At 36.8% G+C, this 22,469-nt stretch overlaps 1 protein-coding gene across 2 annotated transcripts in view; it reads right to left on the bottom strand.

Moving 5' to 3' along the window:
• Positions 1-22,469, bottom strand: part of CCDC171 (coiled-coil domain containing 171) — a 322,618-nt gene that overhangs the window by 258,293 nt on the left and 41,856 nt on the right. For both annotated transcript variants that reach the window (XM_068974547.1, XM_068974546.1), the window contains exons 6-7: positions 19,556-19,702; positions 6,207-6,299 (exon numbers count right to left, since the gene is read on the bottom strand). In XM_068974547.1, coding sequence (XP_068830648.1) covers positions 6,207-6,299; positions 19,556-19,702 — 240 coding nt within the window. The remainder of the gene's footprint in view (positions 1-6,206; positions 6,300-19,555; positions 19,703-22,469) is intronic.

The following is a 22,469-nucleotide window of genomic DNA, read 5'->3' on the forward strand; positions in this document are numbered from 1 at the left end:
TTAAATAAATTTTTGATCACTTAATTTTGTTTTGATTTTTGAACTACATGGATATTTTGTCTTTTCAGAAAATTAAGTTCAGAATAAAGAATATAGTTTGCTAAAGCTCAAAACAGGAGAGAGGTAGGGAAAAAGTGCTTTAACTAGACAGAAAATGTGCTTTAGAACTATAAGACTCAGGTTTGAGTCACAGCTCTACAAATAAACTTAAGTGCCCTTTGGCGTGTTAAACTCAAAACGCCTGAGGATCCTCATCTGTAAACAGTAAATAATAACAAAAAGAATATACAGACTCTACAGGGTGGCTACAAAGATCTAATGGGACCATATCTATTTAATATTAATATGTATTTAACATTAAATATAAATACATAATAATTATTTACTAAGTATTTAGATAAATATTTATTAGGTACTTAATATGTGCCAGGCAATGAGCCAATGCTCATGATATATGATACAATTATCATGTCTACAATTATACATGATACAATCATCATGAAAGTACACAGTCTTAGCTCTTGATGGGAGAGGACAGAGTAGCACAATGTGGCAAGTGCTTCCTGTCACAGCAACAGGCCCAAAGGGAACTCTGCAGGACACAAGCCTCCCAGGGATGGCAAAAGACAACCTGAGTTAGGAAAAATGAACTCACCAAGAAAGGAAGCCTGGGAAATGCTGCATAAATAAAGCCACACAAATAAGAATCACCAGAATTACTATTTCTAACTATCCAAAAATACTTTAATTGAAATATTTGTTCTCTTACATTAAACTAAGGTAGCAGACTAGATATGGCTTTGTGTATTTTAAAATTTGATCTTTCAAATTTTATTTTTCTTTGTTGTTATGTCTAAGTCTACAGAAGAATAGACACAGAAAGATCTTAGATAACCACGTGCAGATAACCACGATGATGAGATCACTCACCTAGAATCAGATATGCTGGAGTGCTAAGTGGGCCTTAATTAGGAAGCATCACTATGAACAAAACTAGTGGAGGTGATAAAATTCTAGCTGAGCTATTTCAAATCCTAAAAGATGATGCTGTGAAAGTGCTGCACTCCATATGCCAGCAAATTTGGAAAACTCAGCAGTGGCACAGGACTGGAAAAGGTCAGTTTTCATTCCAATCCCAAAGAAAGGCAATGCCAAAGAATGCTCAAACTACCTCACAATTGCACTCATCTCACAAACTAGCAAAGAATTGCTCAAAATTCTCCAAGCTAGGCTTCAAAAGTACATGAACCAAGAACTCTCAGATGTTCAAGCTGGATTTAGAAAAGGCAGAGGAACCAGAGATCAAAAAACCAACATCCTTTGGATCACAGAAAAGGAAAAAGAATTCCAGAAAAACATCTACTTCTGCTTCATTATACACTAAAGCCTTTGACTGCGTGGATCACAACAAACTGTGGAAAATTCTTAAAGAGATGGGAATACCAGACCACCTGACCTGTCTCCTGAGAAATCTGTATGCAGGTCAAGAAACAATAGTTAGAACTAGACATGCAACAACAGACTGGTTCAAAATTGGGAAAGGGGTACATCAAAGCTGTATATTGTAACCCTACTTATTTAACTTCTTTGCAGAGTACATATGTGAAATGCAGGGCTGGATGAAGCACAAGCTGCAATCAAGATTGCTGGGAGAGGGGATTTCCCTGGTGGTCCAGTGGCTAAGGCTCCATGCTCCCAATGCAGGGGGGCAGGGGTTCGATCCCTGGTCAGGGAAGTAGATCCCACATGCTGCAACTAAGACCCAACACAGTCAAAGAAATAAATAAAAACAAATGTTATTAAAAAAAAAAAAGATTGCTGGGAGAAACATTAATAACCTAAGATATGCAGATGATACCACCCTTATGGCAGAAAGCGAAGAACTAAAGAGCCTCTTGACGAAAGTGAAAGAGGACAGTGAAAAAGTTGGCTTAAAACTCAACATTCAGAAAACTAAGATCACGGCATCCAGTCTCATCACTTCATGGCAAACAGACGGGAAAACAATGGAAACAGTGACAGATTTTATTTTCTTGGGCTCCAAAAATCACTGCAGATGCTGACTGTAGCCATGAAATTAAAAGATGCTTCCTCCTTGAAACAAAAGCTCTGACCAACCCAGACAACATACTAAAAAGCAGAGACATTACTTTGCCAAGAAAGGTCTATCTAGTCAAAGCTATGGTTTTCCCAGTAGTCATGTATGGATGTGAGAGTTGGACCACAAAGAAATCTGAGCGCCAAAGAATTGACGTTTTGAACTGTGGTGTTGGAGAAGACTCTTGACAGTTCCTTGGACTGCAAGGACATCCAACCAGTCAATCCTAAAGGAAGTCAGTCCTGAATATTCATTGGAAGGACTGATGCTGAAACTGAAACTCCAATACTTTGGCCACCTGATGTGAAGAAACTTACTCATTGGAAAAGACCTGATGCTGAGAAACATTGAAAGCAGAAGGAGAAGGGGAAGACAGAAGATGAGACGGTTGGATGGCATCACCAACTCGATGGACATGAGTTTGAGCAAGCTCCAGGAGTTGGTGATGGACAGAGAAGCCTGGCGTGCTGCAGTCCATGGGGTCACAAAGAGTTGGACACTACTAAGCGACTGAACTGACTGATGCCTAAATCCAGTGTTTATAAGTAAAATGACATGTCTAGAAAATATTTCTTCTACCTGCATCAGTATGTTCTTTCAGAAAACATGTACATTCAATCACAAATGATAAACCAATCCAACTGAAAGAAAAGTAGACAGACAATTCTGAGTCAGCTCTTTCGAATCTGCTTTCTCATTTTTATGACATAATATCTAAACAAATTTAATAACCGAATACTTCAAGCATATTTTTAACTACAGTTTATGATAAGATGGTGATTAATTACAACAACTTAGTTGTCTCATTTGCTTTTAAACTAGTCTGAAATTGAATTTTACTGGGTATACCTCAGAAAACACTTGTGAATATTTCAGTTCAGTTCAGTTCAGCTGCTCAGTCGTGTCCAATTCTTTGCGACCCCATGAACTACAGCATGCCAGGCCTCCCTGTCCATCACCAACTCCCGGAGTTTACCCAAACCCATGTCCATTGTGTTGGTGATGCCATCCAATCATCTCATCCTCTGTTGTCCCCTTCTCCTCCTGCCCTCAATCTTTCCCAGAATCAGGGTCTTTTCAAATAAGTCAGCTCTTCGCATCAGGTGTCCAAAGGATTGGAGTTTCACCTTCAACATCAGACCCTCCAATGAACACCCAGGACTGATTTCCTTTAGGATGGACTGGTTGGATCTCCTTGCAGTCCAAAGGACTCTCAAGAGTTTTCTCCGACACCACATTCAAAAGAATCAATTCTTCGGCACTCAGCTTTCTTCATAGTCCAACTTTCACATCCATACATGACCACTGGAAAAACCATAGCCTTGATTAGATGGACCTTTGTTGGCAAAGTAATGTCTCTACTTTTTCATATGCTGTCTAGGTTGGTCGTAACTTTCCTTCCAAGGAGTAAGCATCTTTTAATTTCATGGTTGCAGTTACCATCCGCAGTGATTTTGGAGCCCAGAAAAATAAAGTCTGACACTGCTTCCCCATCTATTTGCCATGAAGTGATGGGACCGGATGCCATGATCCTAGTTTTCTGAATGAATTTAACTCAGATGACCATTATATCTACCACTGTGGACAGGAATCCCTTAGAAGAAATGGAGTAGCCATAATAGTAAGCAAAAGAGTCTGAAATGCAGTACTTGGATGCAATCTCAATAATGAAAATATGATCTGTTTGTTTCCAACACAAACAGTAATCCAAGTGTATGCCCCAACCAGTAACGCTGAAGAAGCTGAAGTTGAATGGTTCTATGAAGACTTACAAGACCTTCTAGAATTAACACCCAAAAAAGATGTCCTTTTCATTATAGGGGACTGGAATGCAAAAGCAGGAAGTAAAAAAACACCTGGAGTAATGCAAATTTGGCCTTGGAGTACAGAATTAAGCAGGGCAAAGGATAATAGAGTTTTGCCAAGAGAATGCACTGGTCATAGCAAACACCCTCTTCCAACAACACAAGAGAAGACTCTACACATGGACATCACCAGATGGTCAATACCAAAATCAGATTAATTATATCCTTTGCAGCCAAAGATGGAGAAGCTCTATACAGTCAGCAAAAACAAGACCAGGAGCAGACTGTGGTTCAGAACATGAACTCCTTACTGCCAAATTCAGACTTAAAAAAAAAAAAATTCAGACAAATTGAAGAAAGTGGGAAATACCACTAGACCATTCAGGTATGACCTAAATTAAATCCCTCATGACTATACAGTGGAAGTGAGAAATAGATTTAAGGGACTAGATATGATAGACAGAGTGCCTGATGAACTATGGACAGAGGCTCGTGACACTGTATGGGAGACAGGGAGCAAGACCATCTCCAAGAAAAAGAAATGCAAAAAAGAAAAATGGCTGTCTGAGGAGGCCTTACAAATAGCTGTAAAAAGAACAGAAGCAAAAAGCAAAGGAGAAAAGGAAAGATATACCCATTTGAATGCAGAGTTCCAAAGAATAGCAAGGAGAGATAAGAAAGTCTTCCTCAGAGATCAATGCAAAGAAATAGAGGAAAACAATAGAATGTGAATATTTATAGATATATGATTCAAATATACATTTTTGGTTTTTTCTAAGCTATACTAAGCTGAGTATCAAATACTAATTTTTAACTATATGAATGAAAATATACATTTAACAATTTTCCTTATTATAGCTAATAACTATATATAACTGGTTATACAACTATTGAGTCTGAGTGAACTCCGGGAGTTGGTGATGGACAGGGAGGCCTGGCGTGCCGCAATTCATGGGGTCACAAAGAGTCGGACACGACTGAGCAACTGAACTGAACTGATACAACTATTATGAAAAACTTAAATTTGAATTCAATTTCTTACATGAATTAACTTCAGGCTTATTGCTTATTAATACTATTTTGAGGAATTCAATCATTTTTTCTAAAAAAAAAAGCTTAATGTACATAAATTTGCTTTCCATGCTGGTGCACTCAAATATATGGGCCTGAGAATTTTGTGAGTAAAAGGCATTTCATTAAAGATAAAAGTAAAAAAAAAATTATAAAATTCTTATGAAATTAGTTGCATCTCACATTAAGACCTGTTTAAATACTAAGATAAAACTCTGCAAATCCTATTAATTAAATTTTAATACAGGAGAAGAGTCCAAGTCTTTTTTTAAAATCCAAATTAAATGATGGAACTTGGGACTTTTTTAAGATTTGTTTTTCTGTGGAACTAATTTTAAAGTCTTTATTGAATTTGTTACAATATTGCTTCTATTTGATGGTTTAGTTTTTTGGCCATGAGGCACCTGGGATCTTAGGTCCCCTACCAAGGATTGAACCTGCACACCCTTCACTGAAAAGGAAAGAAACATCCAGGAAAAGTCCCCAGAACTTCGACTTAATGCAACTTTACATAAAATTATTTACAACAAAGGCTGCAGGTAAGCCATGATCCACGGCAGTGGTTGACAACCTGCAGCTAAAATGCCTTTACTAATCTTCCAAGTTCCTTCTCGTTCTGTAAGCCCTAGGGAAAAGGACACTTTCCTTAAGATGCCTTCATTCCATTCTCCTCTCAGATTTACTCCTTCTCTTTATTATGCTCCCACAGCACTTCAGGATTTCATATTTCTACCTTTATATCAGCACAGAGGTACATAGGATCTCTGGTAATGGAATGTTTAAGTCCCAAAAGGAGCCCATTCATCTTTATACCTTCAGCTCTTAATATAAAAGTGCATATTTTTAAATGGTTTCAAGAAGAAATCATGCCATGGCTGTTGATAAAAAGAACATTCTTATGAGCAAATCTTCCTGTAACAGGCCAGATGGCAGACATATTAGACTTTGCAGACTGTGAGTGTCTGTTGCAACTACTCCACTGTCAATGCAGCACAAAAGCCACCATGCACAAGATAAAACTTCACAGGCACACATCGTGGGTGAGATTCGGTCTGTGGGGTGTAGAGTGCCAGCTCCTCTCTAATAAAGACTATCATCAACTATATAGTAAATAGAAAAACATGGGTCTCATCAATATGTTACCGTTCAAAACGCACACCTTAGCTCTCTGAACATAATGCTGTTTTTCCTAGCTTAATAAGATCCACACAAAAATGTTGTTTACATCGTACCTGAATAATTTCAGAATTAAATTTCGATTCCAAATGTGCTGCTCTTTCTGCTTCAATATTTTCTTCTAATTTCCTCACTCTCAGAGTAGTTGCCTGAAAACATTAAAAGTTTAAACTCATAAACATTGGTATTTAAACTGAATAGAGGCCACTACATTGTAATTAACACTAGATTACTACAGCCTCATTTTTTTATTTGCAAGAGTGTAAAAGTCATACTGTAAAAATCACGCTCAGGAAAAATGCTCCAGAGCTTGCCTTCTTTTTCTTCACTAAGTAATACTTTACATATAATAAATTGGAATAATGAAAGTGTAGAACTTGGTAAGTTTTGTGTGTGTATATATATATATATTTATTTATATACCCACAAAATCATTGTCATAATCAAGACAGGAAAATACTTCCATCGCCCCTAAAAGACTCCTTGCGTCCCTTGGTCATCTCCTCATCCACGCCCGCGCCACCTCGCCCGCATCCTCAAGTGCCCAGTGATCTGCTTGTAGTCACTACCGATCATTTCCTGCTTTCCAGAATTCAATATAAATTGGATCATAGACTGTACACTCTTTACTGTCTGGCTTCTCTCTCCTCACAGAATTATTCCCTTCATCCATGTGGCTGCACATATTAACAGTTCACCTTGTGTTGTGAAAGTGCTCCACTGTGTTGATACATCACAACTGGTTTCTCAGTTCAACAACCGACGGACATTTGAATTGTTTCCAGTTTGGGCTATACAAACCGACCTGCTGTGAACATTTGTGTATAAATCTTGATCTTTTGTTTCTCTGGGGTCCATAGTGAGGGACAGAATGACTGGGTCAGGTGGTAGGTGTACATTAATGTTTTATGAAATTGCCAAACTGTTCTGCAAATTGTTTCCAATCTCACCAACCCTTGGCCATGGTGGCATGGTCATCTTTTGAGTTATCCAGGGGCCAGGGTTAGACATTCAAATAGGAACATAATGATATCTCATTTTAGTTTCAATTTTCATTTTCCTAATAACTAATGACACTGAGCATCTTTCTATATGTTTACTTACCATCTGTACATCTTCTCTGTTGAAGTTTCTGCTTAAATCTTTTCCTCATTTTTTAATTGGATTTCTTCTCTTATTATTGAATTTTGAGAATTTATTATATAATCCCAATACAAGTCATTTGTTGGATATGTGATTTGCAAATATTTACTCCCAAATATCGTCTACAGCTTCTCTTTTTATTCCTTAACGTCAGTGTCTTTCACATAGAAGCTTTCATTGTGACAAAGTCTAATTTATTAGTTAGGGCTGTGTGACTAGGCTATGGGACCACCATGCTGCATGTCTCAGGATAATACTAGTAAAGAAGAGCCACACCTAGGATTCTATCAAATACAGACAGTTCATCAGTGACAGAGAAAGACACTACTAATTTCATTTCCTTTGTTAGATAAAATTTGGGCTAGAAAGGTCTGTATTCATTGTACTTACTCTATCATTTAGCCTTAGCTGAAGGTTTTTTAAATGCTCGGCTTGATTAATTTGATTTTTCCTCTTTTCTCCTGTCTTTTCTTTTTCTGCACATAGACAGAGCTGGTAATATATCACAACCAGAAATAAAAATAGGATAATCTTAAAAACTAATCAAGCAGTCTCTGGAGAATAAATGACTATACTTTTCTTTGAGCAAAGCATATTTCCATGATGTCTGCTACAGTTCAGAATCTAAACACAAAAAGATGAAAAAAAAAAACAAGTGCCCATCAACTGATGAGTGGATAAACAAAACATGGTATATCCACACAATGGAATATCATTTGGCCATTAAAAAGGAACTACGTACCAACACATGCCACAACAGAGATTAACCTTGAAAACGTATGTTAAGTGAAAGATACCAGACACAAAAGACTACATATTAAATAACATCATTTATATGAAATGGCCAGAATAGGCAAACCAGGAAATCCATGGAGACAGAAAGTTGTTTCCAAAAGCTGGACACATGGGAAGGGAGGAATTAGCACTGACTGCTAATGGGCATAAAGTTTCATACTGGAGTGATTAGGATATTCTGGAGCCAGACAGCAGTAATGGTTTCATAACCCTGAGCTGCATACTTTAAAAAGGTGTAGTCAATGAAACATAAATTATATTTCAATAAAAAAATAAAAGAATCCTTAAGTGCAAGAACTAGTGATATTTCAAAGAAGTGACAGCCATCTATGTCCAGCTTCTTGATTTCTATAAAAGAGTTCCTCTCAATGCTGACTTTGAATCCTTAGAACAAGGAATCTCCACTGCTTGTTCATATAAAGCATGGTATATACCAGAGCAGAAAGATTCTTATGGCTAGACAGATTAAAATCAGTATTATCCTAGGTTGGGCCAACACTAGTAAAAACAAAAAAAATTCTTTTAATGTAATGCCACAAGATGAAGTTCCTGTCCTTGAAGAACTAAAGCCAACTTTCTGAATATTCAAAATAGTTGTGTTAGGTTCTGCAAGCCAGAAGAAGTCTGACAAGTGTCAAGGAAATAATCCACAGACATTGAGAATAAAGATCAAAACAGGCAAAAAGCTAACAGAGGGCAAATAGAAGAAACCAGTCTAATAATATTAAAATATTTATATTTTATGTTCATATTCAAAAGGCATCCATATAATTTTATCAAGTGTTATATTTTATTAAAATACAGACTATTCAGTGTTTCCATGATATGAGCCAACAAGTCTTCATTTTTCATGTACTATTGTCATATTAATTTACCTGATTTTACTCCAAAAGTCAATTGGAGAAGGCAATGGCAACCCACTCCAGTATTCTTGCCTGGAGATTCCCAGGGACAGCAGAGCCTGGCGAGCTACAGTCCATGGGTCACAAAGAGTCGGACACGACTGAGTGACTAACACATACACACACACTCCAGAAGTCAATAGGATTTTTTTTCTGCCTAAACCAAAATCAAACAGGTTGAAATAATAAACCAGAGATCACATTTCATACTTTTCTATTTTAAATGAAACATGCAGAAGAAAAATTTATATACTGTTTATTATTACTAAAACAATCAGTAAAGACAGCAAAAAAATCTTCATATCTTTCAACAAATTTCTTCAAAGAGTGCATTTTGTTGACAGACATAATTAAAATGTTAGTCGCTCAGTCATGTCTCACTCTTTGCGAGTCCATGGACTGTAGCCTGCCAGCCTCCTCTATCTACTGAATTCTCCAGGCAAGAATACTGGGGTGGGTAGCCATTCCCTTCTAACAAATTTTTTTTTTTTAAATCTTCTAGTCTGGTGAATTAATTCTTATATCCAGCAGAGGGTGCTAGAGGAACATCAACTTGCTGTTCACAAATATTTTTCTCCAGTATCACCTAGAGAACTAACATAACAATCATAATCTGACTCCCATTAGTCTCCCATCCTAATATAATCAGCAAAGCAAGAGCAGAAAGAATAATAGAATTCAGATCAAAGTACAAAATCCAACACAAATTCATATATGCCATCAGCAAATTTAACTACAGAAGTTTGCTTGTAATACAAAGATTATACTATATACTGTCTGTCCCCTAATACTATAAACATCGGAGTTCTTTATGTGACAAAAAATGATCACATATTTTATTATTTATTAACTGCTTGTCACATCCTTTCTGACTTCAATATACTACCAAGAGATTTTTACTCCAGTAAATTCTATTATTCATTGTACCCAATTTTTTTTTAAATTTTATGATTTATATCTCATTAATCAAATAATGGAAAAGGTCAGTTTTCATTCTAATCCAAAAGAAAGGTAACGCCAAAGAATGCTCACACTACTGACAATTGCACTCCTCTCACACGCTAGTAAAGTAATGCTCAAAATTCTCCAAGCCAGGCTTCAGCAATACGTGAACCATGAACTTCCAGATGTTCAAGCTGGTTTTAGAAAAAGCAGAGGAACCAGAGATCAAATTGCCTACATCCGCTGGATCGTGCAAAAAGGAAGAGAGTTCCAGAAAAACATCTACTTCTGCTTTATTGACTATGCCAAAGCCTTTGACAGTGTGGATCACAATACACTGTGGAAAATTCTGAGAGATGGGAATACCAGACCACCTGACCTGCCTCTTGAGAAATCTGTATGCAGGTCAGGAAGCAACAGTTAGAACTGGACATGGAACAACAGACTGGTTCCAAATAGGAAAAGGAGTACGTCAAGGCTGTATATTGTCACCCTGCTTATTTAACTTCTATGCAGAGTACATCATGAGAAACCCTGGGCTGGAAGCAGCACAAGCTGGAATCAAGACTGCTGGGAGAAATACCAATAATCTCAGATATGCAGATGACACCACCCTTATGGCAGAAAGTGAAGAGGAGCTAAAAAGCCTCTTGAAGGTGAAAGTGGAGAGTAAAAAAGTTGGCTTAAAGCTCAACATTCAGAAAACGAAGATCATGGCATCTGGTCCCATCACTTCATGGGAAATAGACAGGGAAACAGGGGAAACAGTGTCAGACTTTATTTTTGGGGGCTCCAAAATCACTGCAGATGGTGATTGCAGCCATGATGTTAAAAGACACTCCTTGGAAGGAAAGTTACAACCAACCTAGAGAGCGTATTAAAAAGCAGAGACATTACTTTGCCAATAAAGATCCGTCTAGTCAAGGCTATGGTTTTTCCAGTAGTCATGTATAGATGTGAGAGTTGGACTATGAAGAAAGCTGAGTGCCAAAGAATTGATGCTTTTGAACTGTGGTGTTGGAGAAGGCTCTTGAGAGTCCCTTGGACTGCAAGGAGATCCAACCAGTCCTTTCTAAAGGAGATCAGTCCTGGGTGTTCTTTGGAAGGAATGATGCTGAAGCTGAAACTCCAATACTTTAGCCACCTCATGAGAAGAGTTGACTCATTGGAAAAGACTCTGATGCTGGGAGGGATTGGGGGCAGGAGGAGAAGGGAACAACAGACGATGAGATGGCTGGATGGCATCACCGACTCGATGGACGTGAGTTTGAGTGAACTCCGGGAGTTGGTGATGGACAGGGAGGCCTGGTGTGCTGCAATTCATGGGGTCGCAAAGAGTCGGACACGGCTGAGCGATTGAACTGAATTGAAATCACACTAAGCCCAATTAGATAATCTGCTCCACTTAAGAAAAGTGAGCATTCATTCTTTGAATAAGGTAACATACACAGAAAACGGCATTCTATGATAACACAGGACATGAGCCAATTCCAGTTCAGCAGCAGAACTAACCAAACACATCCAGTCCATATTTGTTCCCCACATCACATCTGCTCCCACGGCTTCCACAGGCCTGCTCCAAAGTTTCACGAAAGTTATGAAAACATGCATACAATGAATCTGCTGAGAGACTGGGCAAAAACAGTTCCTACTATCATACATTCTTGCCTCCTCAAGTATACCCAGTCTTGAGGATTAAATATGAACTTAAAGGGATCAGTCAAGCAGAAAAACCTTCATATATGACATGCAGTCTATTAAAATGGACATCAAGAAAATTAAGGGAGGAAATATCACACAAGTACCACTAATCAAAGATTTTTCAGTAGTGTGCTATACAGTACTGATTCCAAAAAAAAAAAAAAAAACAGTTGTACAAAATTCACCCCAGAATGTCAATAGCTGTGTAAACAGACAATGGTTCTTTATTTAACTTTTGTTTCAGATTTCATCACCTGATATTTTCCATTAATGAATACTTCTAGAAGTAACCAATATAGTAATAATCCATCTTTAAGAAGATGATTCCAATGGATTGATTAATTCTATAATGGTTACTTTAAAGCTAAGTATATATATTACATTTTAGTGGTTGTAAATAATATACTATATGTGTGTTAACAATTAACTATAATACTACCTGTGTGGGGGAAAGCAAGACTAGTTACTATACTTGGAATCCTTAAACTGAAGATCTCAAAGTATTTTATGTTATCAAAAAAGATATCTTAAAAAGTCAAAATCTCGAAGGAACAGAATTTACGAGCCACAGATTCTGATCAGCAGCGTAATAAATTAATTTAGCATCTTTAAAATCATCTTTACTTTCAAATTTCCAGTTTTAAAAATCAGTTATGAACATAGATACAAAAATGTATAATACTTATAAGCACAACAGTATAACCCAGGTGATTTCATTACTTATCATTTATAGTTGGTAATCAACACAAATAAGTATTTAAAAACCATGTCTACAAACACATGATGCCTTTAAAAATATGATTCATATAAGGTTCTTTTCATGGACAATACAACAGGTGCGATCCACTTTCTTTTCCTTTTCCACTTGAGTATAGTATATGTATAAAGGAAAAAGCTACACTCTACCTTTCTTTAGTTTACCATAATATAGAATATGACTGACAGGAGCAATTCAGAATTTATTTGCAAACACTGCTCTCTCTCCTCTATAATCTTCATGAGATTCTTCAGTTCTCTCAAAACTAGGTTTGCATCTTCTCCTTTCTCTTTTCTTATTGAGTTAAGCTTATTTCCCATGATAAAAAAAAAAAAAACCTCCCCTAGTTGTAAAGAGATTTATAAAAGCTACGGATATTTCTTTTTCCAGTTCACTTTTCCCTTGGTTCTCTGGTACCCAGCACCACATTCAGAAAATTGGACTGGGAGTTTGTTTTGTTTTGTTTTGTTTTAATCTAAGAAACCATTGATCCATGTTAAGAAGATTAAGCCACATATATATAAACTTCTTTAGCCCAGGCACACAATAAAATCACCTTTCCATGAAATGTAACTGCTAAAGCTTCATTAAAATTTAAATCATTTATTAGGGTAAATGTCTATTATATTAGCTGATTTAGTTTGCTATTACTGACATTAAATAATGTGCTCTATTAAATTAAAATTCCAACAATTTTCTCTTTACTATTATTTGATTTTATATTAATCCTTTTTAAAAAATAACACTGATTCAGTTCAGTTCAGTTCAGTCGCTCAGTCGTGTCCAACTCTTTGCAACTCCATGGACTGCAGCACGCCAGGCTTTCCTGTCCATCACCAACTCACAGAGCTTGCTCAAACTCATGTCCATTGAGTCAGTGATGCCATCCAACCATCTCATCCTCTGTCGTCCCCTTCTCCTCCCGCCTTCAATCTTTCCCAGCATCAGGGTCTTCTCCAATGAGTCGGTTCTTTGCATCAGGTGGCCGAAGTATTGCAGTTTCAGCTTCAGTATCAGTCCTTCCAATGAATATTCAGGACTGACTTCCTTTAGGATTGACTGGTTTGATCTCCTTGCAGTCCAAGGGACTCTCAAGAGTCTTCTCCAACACCACAGTTCAAAAGCATCAATTCTTCGGCACTCAGCTTTCTTTAGAATCCAACTCTCACATCCATACATGACTACTGGAAAAACCACAGCTTTGACTAGATGGACTTTTGTTGGTAAAGTAACGTCTCAGCTTTTTAATGTGCTGTCTAGGTTGGTCATAGCTTATCTTTCAAGGAGCAAGTGTCTTTTAATTTCATGGCTGCAGTTACCATCTGCAGTGATTCTGAAGCCCAAAAAAATAAAGCCTCTCACTGTTTCCACTGTTTCCCCATCAATTTGCCGTGAAGTGATGGGACCAGATGCCATGATCTTTGTTTTCTGAATGTTGAGTTTTAAGCCAGGTTTTTCACTCTCCTCTTTCACTTTCATTAAGAGGCTCTTTAGTTCTTCTTCACTTTCTGCCATAAGGGTGGTGTCATCTGCATATCTGAGGTTATTGATGTTTCTCCCAGCAATCTTGATTGAGGTTTGTGCTTCATCCAGCCTGGCATTTCACATGATGTACTCTGCATACAAGTTAAATAAGCAGGGTGACCATATACAGCCTTGATGTACTCTTTTTCCTATTTGGAACCAGTCTGTTGTTCCATGTTCAGTTCTAACTGTTGCTTCTTGACCTGCACACAGATTTCTCAGGAGGTAGGTCAGGTGGTCTGATTCTGGTCTCTCTAAGAATTTTCCACAGTTTGCTGTGATCCTCACAGTCAAAGGCTTTGGCGTAGTCAATAAAGCAAAAGTAGATGTTTTTCTGGAACTCTCTCCTTTTTTCGATGACCCAGTGGATGTTGGCAATTTGATCTCTGTGTCGTACCTAGAATTACTAGTTTTTAATGACTCCATGCACGTGTACTCACTCACACAGTTGTAACAGAATGTAAAACTAGCATAAACTGCTCTCTAGAAATTTAACTTCTCCATAATTATATCATCATCTTGTCAAACAGCCAATATAAAATACATTCACTTAAATATAAAGCAAAAATCTGTAAGGTCTCTAAACATGAAGAATTATAGATAAGTGAAAGGACTACACTTGTTTGCTTTGTTATTGTTGTTCAGTCACTCAGTCATGTCTGACTCTGTGAGCCCACAGACTGCAGCATGCCAGGCTTCCCTGTCCTTCACTATCTCCCAGAGTTTGCTCAAACTTTTGTCCACTGAGTCAATGATGCCATTCAACCATCTCACCCTCTGTCACCCCTTTCTCTTCCTGCCCTCAATTTTTCCCGGCATCAGGGTCTTTTCCAATAAGCTGGCTCTTTGAATCAGTTGTCTAAAGTTTTAGAGCTTCAGCTTGAGCATCAGTCCTTCCAAAGAACATTCAGGGTTGATTTCCTTTAGGACTGACTGGTTTGATCTCCTTGCTGTCCAAGGGACTCTCAAGAGTCTTCTCCAGCCCTACAGTTCAAAAGTGTCAATCTTCAGCCCTCAGCCTTCTTTATGGTCGGACTCTCTCATCCATAAATGACTACTGGAAAAACCATAGCTTTGACTATATGGACCTTTGGCAAAGTCCATTTAGAAAATTCTTACAAATAGAATAAAAATAGACTCTTTGGACACCCTCAAAGCTTCAAATTCTCCAAAAGCAGAGACCTGGGATTATCAAAAGAATCCACAGAGTAGCTAAGAAAAATCTCAGTGTAAAACAAGCCTAAAACAGTTTTATATTTACAACATTAATCAGTTTAAAAATGAGACACTGGGGCAAGTAAGCATTTTAGAAGGAAAAAATCAATTCTGAGTTATCCAAAAACAAATCCTAAAGGTTAGGCATTAGACATTTCCTCAAATGAGTCAGAATTGACTTATCAAGAATCTTACCCACAAAAATCACTGTTACCTAGCACTTCTTCATACCTAGAAGCAATTAAAATGTTTTTAGTGATGATCACAGACTTTTATAGCATCCTAAAGTGACTTCTAAATGATTTTTTTAATTCTAAGTATATTTAGAACTTTAACCCTGTTCTAATTCTTTTCTAACAGGCCATCTACAAACACATATTAAAAATGATTATATAAAATATGATTATACTTTCTGAGTCTTCTGCCTCAAAAAAGATTTTCAGCACAAAAAACAAGCTAAAAATATTACTTAAAATATAATCTCACTTTCAATTTTTTTTCGTTAGCCTTATATAAAATAAGGCCACATGTAGTAATAAGAGTATGAGTAATTTATCTTTGCCAAGTTCATATCTGGCATTAATAATAAGGAACCCATACCCCATTTTCCTTATTATTAACATCTTACAATCACAGAGCACAAATAACTCATTAAAATGTATAATAGGTCTGACCCTCAGCTTCAGCGCACCGGGAGTCGGTGCTCCTCCGTGAGGATGGGGTGAAAACGTTTGTTTTGCGGGGAAGACGGCACCTCGGCGCCCAGACAATGCTCCCACTGCACCTCTGCCGCAGCTGGCCATTCTTTTTCTTCGGTTTCCCTGTCACTGCCCCAGGGCACGAAAGAGCTCTGCTGTCTGGACTGAAAAATGGGGGGCTTACCTGCGAGTGTGAGAGGGGGGCGTCCACAACCGGCTGAAAGTTGGTGCCAGTCCCAAATTTTTAATGTATAATGGACCTGAATAGATATTTCCCCAATGATATACAAATGACCAATAAGCACATGAAATGATATTCAACATCGTTAGTGATCAGAGAAATGCAAAGCAAAACCACAAGATACCATTATACATCCGCTAAAGTGGCTACAGCTGGAAATAATGATAACAGCAAGTGTTGGTGAGCATCTGAAGACACTGGAACCCTCACACATCGCTGGTGGAAACGAAAAACAGGACTATCGCTGTGTAAAACAGTCTGACAGCTTCCCAAAAAGTTAAAAATAGTGCTATCGTTGTCACCCAGCAGTTCCACTCCAAGGTGAGGCCAAAGACACATCCACACAAAACACTGTACACAAATGTCCATAGAGGCATTATCCATAATCGTCAAAAAGTGAAAACAACGTGCGTGTCTATCTCCTGATGAAAGGATACGCAAAATGTGATCTTATATCCATATCGTAATAGAGAGGGATAAAGTGCTGATTCACAACAAAACATGGATGAATCCTAACAACATCACGCTAACTGAAAAAATGTACAGAATCACATGATTCTGTTAATATAAAATGTCCAGAACAGGCTATAGAGCCAGAGGTAGATTAATGTCCTTTGAGGATGAGAAGCTGGGAGAAGAGGAGAATGAGAGCAGACAGATACATAGGAACAGAAGTAGATTAACGTCTTTTTAGGGTGAGAGGATAGGGAACAGGAGAGTGCTAGCTCTCGGCTGTGGAGTTTCTTACTGACGTGATGAGAACACACTCAAATAGATTGTTGTGGTAGTTGTACAGCTCTGTGAATATACTAAAGCCCACTGAATTGTATAGTGTACAATTGTACACTATAAATTGTACAGTATAAATGGGTGAATTTGTAGCATGCAAATTGTCTCAATAAAGTTTTTAATATCATCAGTATGAAAAATTTGACCTCCAGGCATCCACCTCCCCACCTTAACTAGCCCTACAACTACATCTCTCTAACCACTACGCAAACTCACAAACTGGACGTTTATTACCTGGAAACTGTCAGTCTGAACCCAGGTTGGGCATGAAGAGACACTAGGTGGGCAGATCAGGAGTAGGAGAGCTGGTACACAAGAGTTGAAACCAGGGGAAATTCTATACACTGAACAGAATGATACACAGATTTTTGCTCCATTTCTTTCTTCCATTTAATAACCACCAAAGAAGAAACTGGCAGATCACTCCTTGCAGAACTCAAGAAACAAAGAGAAAACACCTATAGACTGTAATATTTCCCCAGTTGCCAATGAAAGATTCAGCTCATCTCCTCGCTCTACAGTAAGGTTTCCCCAAGACCAATACTTGTATTTGAGTGCTACTCAGCATCTCCAAATGGATGTCTAATGGGCATGCCAATTTTAACGTTATCTAAAACCAAATTCCTCGCCTTTCTCAAATTTACTCCACTTGCGTTCTTGCCCACACTGAGTAAACAGCAGCATCATTCCCCAAAGGCTCAAGCCAAAATCTTTGGCATTATCCTTTGTTCCCTTTCTTTTTCTCTCACAAGCCAGGTCCAGTGAGTCTGCAAACCCTACTGGTTCTATCTTCTAAAAACACATACAAAATCTGACCACCTCCTTTACCACTGCTGCTGCTGCTGCTAAGTCACTTCAGTCGTGTCCGACTCTGTGCCCACCAGGCTCCACCATCCCTGGGATTCTCCAGGCAAGAACACTGGAGTGGGTTGCCATTTCCTTCTCCAATGCATGAAAGTGAAAAGTAAAAGTGAAGTCGCTCGGTCATGTCTGGCTCTTAGAGACCCCATGGACTGCAGCCCACCAGGCTCCTCCGTCCACGGGATTCTCCAGGCAAGAGTACTGGAGTGGGTTGTCATTGCCTTCTCCCTCTACTTTGGTCTAAAACACCACAATCTCTAATTATTTTAATAGTTTCCTAAGCAGCCTCTTACAATCTGTCTTCCAAAGAGCATACAGACAAATCAGAGGGGACATGTCACTCCTCTCCTCAAAACTGCCCAATGTCTTAATATCTCAGAAAGAAAGCCAAAGTTCTTACAAAACTCCAAAAGACCTTCAAGACTCTATAACATCTACGTACCATTCAATATACCCTACTAATCTCCTCTCTTGTTCAATACATTTCAACCACAATGGCCTACTTGCTGTTTCTCATACTTTTCAACCACATTCACATCTCGTGGCCTTTATACTTTCTATTCCCATGTCTCCTGCATTGGTAGGAAGATTCTTTACCACTAAGCCAACAGGAAAGCCCTCCACTGAATTTTTTTATTGGAACTGCTTTAACCCATAATACAATTTAGGGAGGATTCATATCTGTACACTAAGTGTTTCCAAAATGTTTCACCATTTTCTCTTAAGACTCTCAGTTACAATTCATAATTTTTAATGTACTTGTTATTAGCTGTATATCGATTTTGTCATTGTGGTAACAAAAACATTTTTAGTATCTTATTCTCTGATTGGAGAAGGAAATGGCAACCCACTCCAGTGTTCTTGCCTGGAGAATCCCAGGGACGGGGGAGCCTGGTGGGCTGCCATCTATGGGGTCACACAGGGTCGGACACGACTAAAGCGACGCAGCAGCAACAGCATTCTCTGATTATTGCTGGTATGTAAGATGTAAACATAATTATTATATATATTGTCTTCTTGACCTTCTTATTGAATGTTCTTACTGGCGTCAATAATTTCAAAGTTTATTTTCTTGACTATTTAGGGTTATTACCATATTATCTAAAAATAAGAATCATACCTCTTTCTTTCCAAAAATTGTAATTCTTATTGTTGTTCTTACTTTTATATATTTTTGGCTAAAATTCTTGGCACAATGTTAAATGACAGAAGTGAGTTTAACAAGAGTACCTTCAGCATTTTATCATTAAATACTCTTTATAAATGTTTATTTACCTTTTAAGAATTATAAATTATGTTTAAGAGTGCTTTATTTTTGAAATAATTTCCCACAAAGAAAAAGAAAATCCTTTTTTAAAATTAACAAATAAGTTAGATATCTCTCAAGATTAAAGGGGTTATCAGTATCATTTACCCATAAAAATCACGTTTTTTTTTTATTCTTAAATTAATGCTTCTCTCCAATCTAAGGTCTAACTTGAAAAACATTTCACAAAACTAAGCAGCTACACAGGATTCAAACACTCAAAATTAGAATTTAATATTAGGTATACAAATCTTTTATACAAATCTTTTCCTGCGTTGCTTCCCCAACCCTGTAATGTTAACAGTTACCTTCAAACTTTCCAAATTTTTCAGGACAATTAATTGTTTTAAATGAGTATTTTTTAATTAGGAGCAAAATAAAATGTACTCAGATACAAAAGTTTTTTAAGGAAGCCAATATTCAATATAAATAAATGTCAAAATATTGTTTTATTGCAGAGAAAAACTTTCTCTGACCTTAAATTACCTACTGGACAACATACATATGCTATAAAAAAATGAAAAAATATACCTCAAACTCTTTTCTAAGACGTTCCTCTCGTTGAGCACTAAATTCAAGTTCACTTGTTTGTCGCCGTAAAAGGTCAGAGCACTCCGTGTGTTCAGCTTCTAATTTTTCTACTTTCTTGTGCATATTTTGTACAGCATCATCTTGCTCCTAGAAAATAGTTCATTTCTGCATCATTAAAGTTTATAAGCCAACAATGACTAAAATTTAATAAGCAACTAAACCTGTACTTCAACCATCATAATAGGTTCATTTATATAAGCAAGAGAGGTCTAGATATTATTCAGTGATGTTTCAGAATATACATGTATTTTAAAAGCACTACTGGAGTTTTATAATTAATACATGTTACAACTGAAAATGTATATAGCTTACTATAATGTTTGCTAGTTCAACTGACCTCTGAGAATATTTACATAAAGTTCAACTGTCATATACTAGGTTTTCCCTTCTCATTAAAATTTTATTTAAATATTTAGTAAAACAAATGTGTATTTCTCCTTTGTGTGATAAGGAATGATTAGCTTGAATACCTAATAATGACCCTTGAGAGATTTTTATGTGAGTTCACACTTTCTATGCTTACAGCTTTTAAAGTTGCAGCCACTAGATGGCTGTATTTCATTTTCTCTTCAGTTTTCAAGATTTTAAATCTTTGCTGTACTACCGAAAAGAAATAGCATCACGCAGTTTTATTTAAATCTCTCAATCTTCTTTTCCACCTAAACTCAGAAATCAGTTTAATTTTATAGAAGTTCAAATATAAAGTTAACACATATATCAAAGATATTTCCACAGTAAGTAATCTAGATTCATCATTCTCACTTAAGGTCTTTGACAAAGTCCTGTTTACCATTTTTGCCTCACCAGCATCATCTTATTCAGGAACATACACATGTAGATTACACACAAATATACATTTTTCCACGTATTCCCAGCCACTCAAAAGTTGTCATCAGAGCCTGAGTGAGAATGTTGCAAGCACCAAATAGAATTCTCTATAAAAGAGTCTAAGTTTGGAAAGGACCTGGCAGCATAGTCCACAATCAAAGAGTGAAGAACAAAATTCAAATTCCTTCTCTTCATATTCCCTCATGTATAATTTATAATTCATATTCATATGAACTCTGAAGAATTATTTTCTTCAGGTAATGGAAATTCCTTAATATACAGAAGTTCATCTACTTATATGTTTTCAATCTTTAAGCTATCATAGATAAGAACAGAGCTGGGTACCACCCCAAGAGTGTGCCAACACTGTCTACAACCAACAGAAGCACTCACAGTTTTTATCATGACTCTCCGGATTCAGAAACAAATGGTATGATGAATACCGTTATGTGATCTGATTACATCATAAGAGTACTTTCATATATGAAAGCATGTTTAAGACCGTTAAGCATACACAAGTATCAGACACCATTATTATTCTATATGATAGGACCTTCTCGTTTAAGGAATCAATAGTATTCATTCAAATCCACTGTTAAATTACATGCCTTCTTCATTTAGATACATAATCTCCAACTTTCAACCCTCTACTTAGACTAATGTGTACACATTAAAAAGAATAAAGAGCAATTCACAAAGCTAATTACAAAGTAATATAAGTAACTTGAAATTTTAAAAAAGTCTATAACCAGGAAAAGTTATCTCATAGTGGATTGCAGTTATTTCAGGCACTATTAAATCAAGTAAAAGCTGTTAAAATACTCAGTAAGTCTCACAGGATTTATTTATCAGATGACTTGTGATTCCCATTCTATTGATAAATAATATAGAAAGAATACAATCATTCCAAATACTACACTAACGGATTCCCATCACTCCATGTGAGTTTGAGTTTAATCCTATAAAAAAGAAGTGGAAAATGAACTGCTGATAAGTTAGCACTTTCACTTTATGATGCTTGACTTATATTAAATATCACTTAACAGACAGCTTTCAAATAAAAGTCTTTCAAAATGGAGATGAAATTCTGACCTAAAAATCACAGTTTTAATGCAGAAGTTGTCATCACTAACATGATGTGATAATTACTATACATTACTGGATGTAGATATACCTACACAGTTTTTTCTGAAAAAAAAAGTTTTCCTCAGTATAGTGTAGTTTTTAGGAATTCTGTTCACATTCTAGTCACATAATTATGTAAGAAACTTATATTACAGAATTAAGCTAACAGGTTACATTAATTAAAATTACCTTGATTAGTTTCCTAATGTTAGACTCACTTGGCTTTTCTTACATAAAGGCTTTTTATATTTTATCTTTTTTTCTATTTTGCTATATTCAGTTGGCTAATTTTATATAATATTTTTGCACCTATATTCATGAGTGAGATTGACTATAATTATCTTTTCTTGTATCCTTGTCAGTTTAGTGTCAGGATTATTAGTTTGGTATGTTATCTTTTTTACTTATCTTTCTTATTCTCTGGTAGAGTTTAAAGAAGACTGAAATTATTTGCTCCCTGACTGTTTCTTTCTGTTCATTCATGGAGCAATATAAGCCTGGGATTTTGACAATGACTCAATCTAGTTTTCTGCTTCCTTCATCTTCGTTAGTTGGAGAAGGTAGGAAGGTTTTATCTGTTTCAAATATCCACCAGCTAATCCTGCAGCAAAGATCATGGTTGAAGCTAATACTGAAAAGCTTCCAGTAAGTTTTTTAGTCCCTCACTCTTAAACACAAGAAAACGTGATATTTTAAAAATTCCCCAACATAAAAGATGAGTTCTAAATCAAACAGGGAGGACAAAAAACATTCCCTGAGAGGAATATATACAAAGAGAAGAAAACTTCAGAATATCTTCAGAGAACATAAATAGTTCCAGAAAGGCAGAGTAAGGACCACCAAAAATTCTTTCCACCATTACAGCTACAAGAACACTGGCAAGGACTTCCTTGGTGGTGCA

The sequence above is a fragment of the Capricornis sumatraensis genome, chromosome 6 (genome assembly GCF_032405125.1).
Source record: "Capricornis sumatraensis isolate serow.1 chromosome 6, serow.2, whole genome shotgun sequence".
Classification (NCBI taxonomy): Eukaryota; Metazoa; Chordata; class Mammalia; order Artiodactyla; family Bovidae; genus Capricornis; species Capricornis sumatraensis.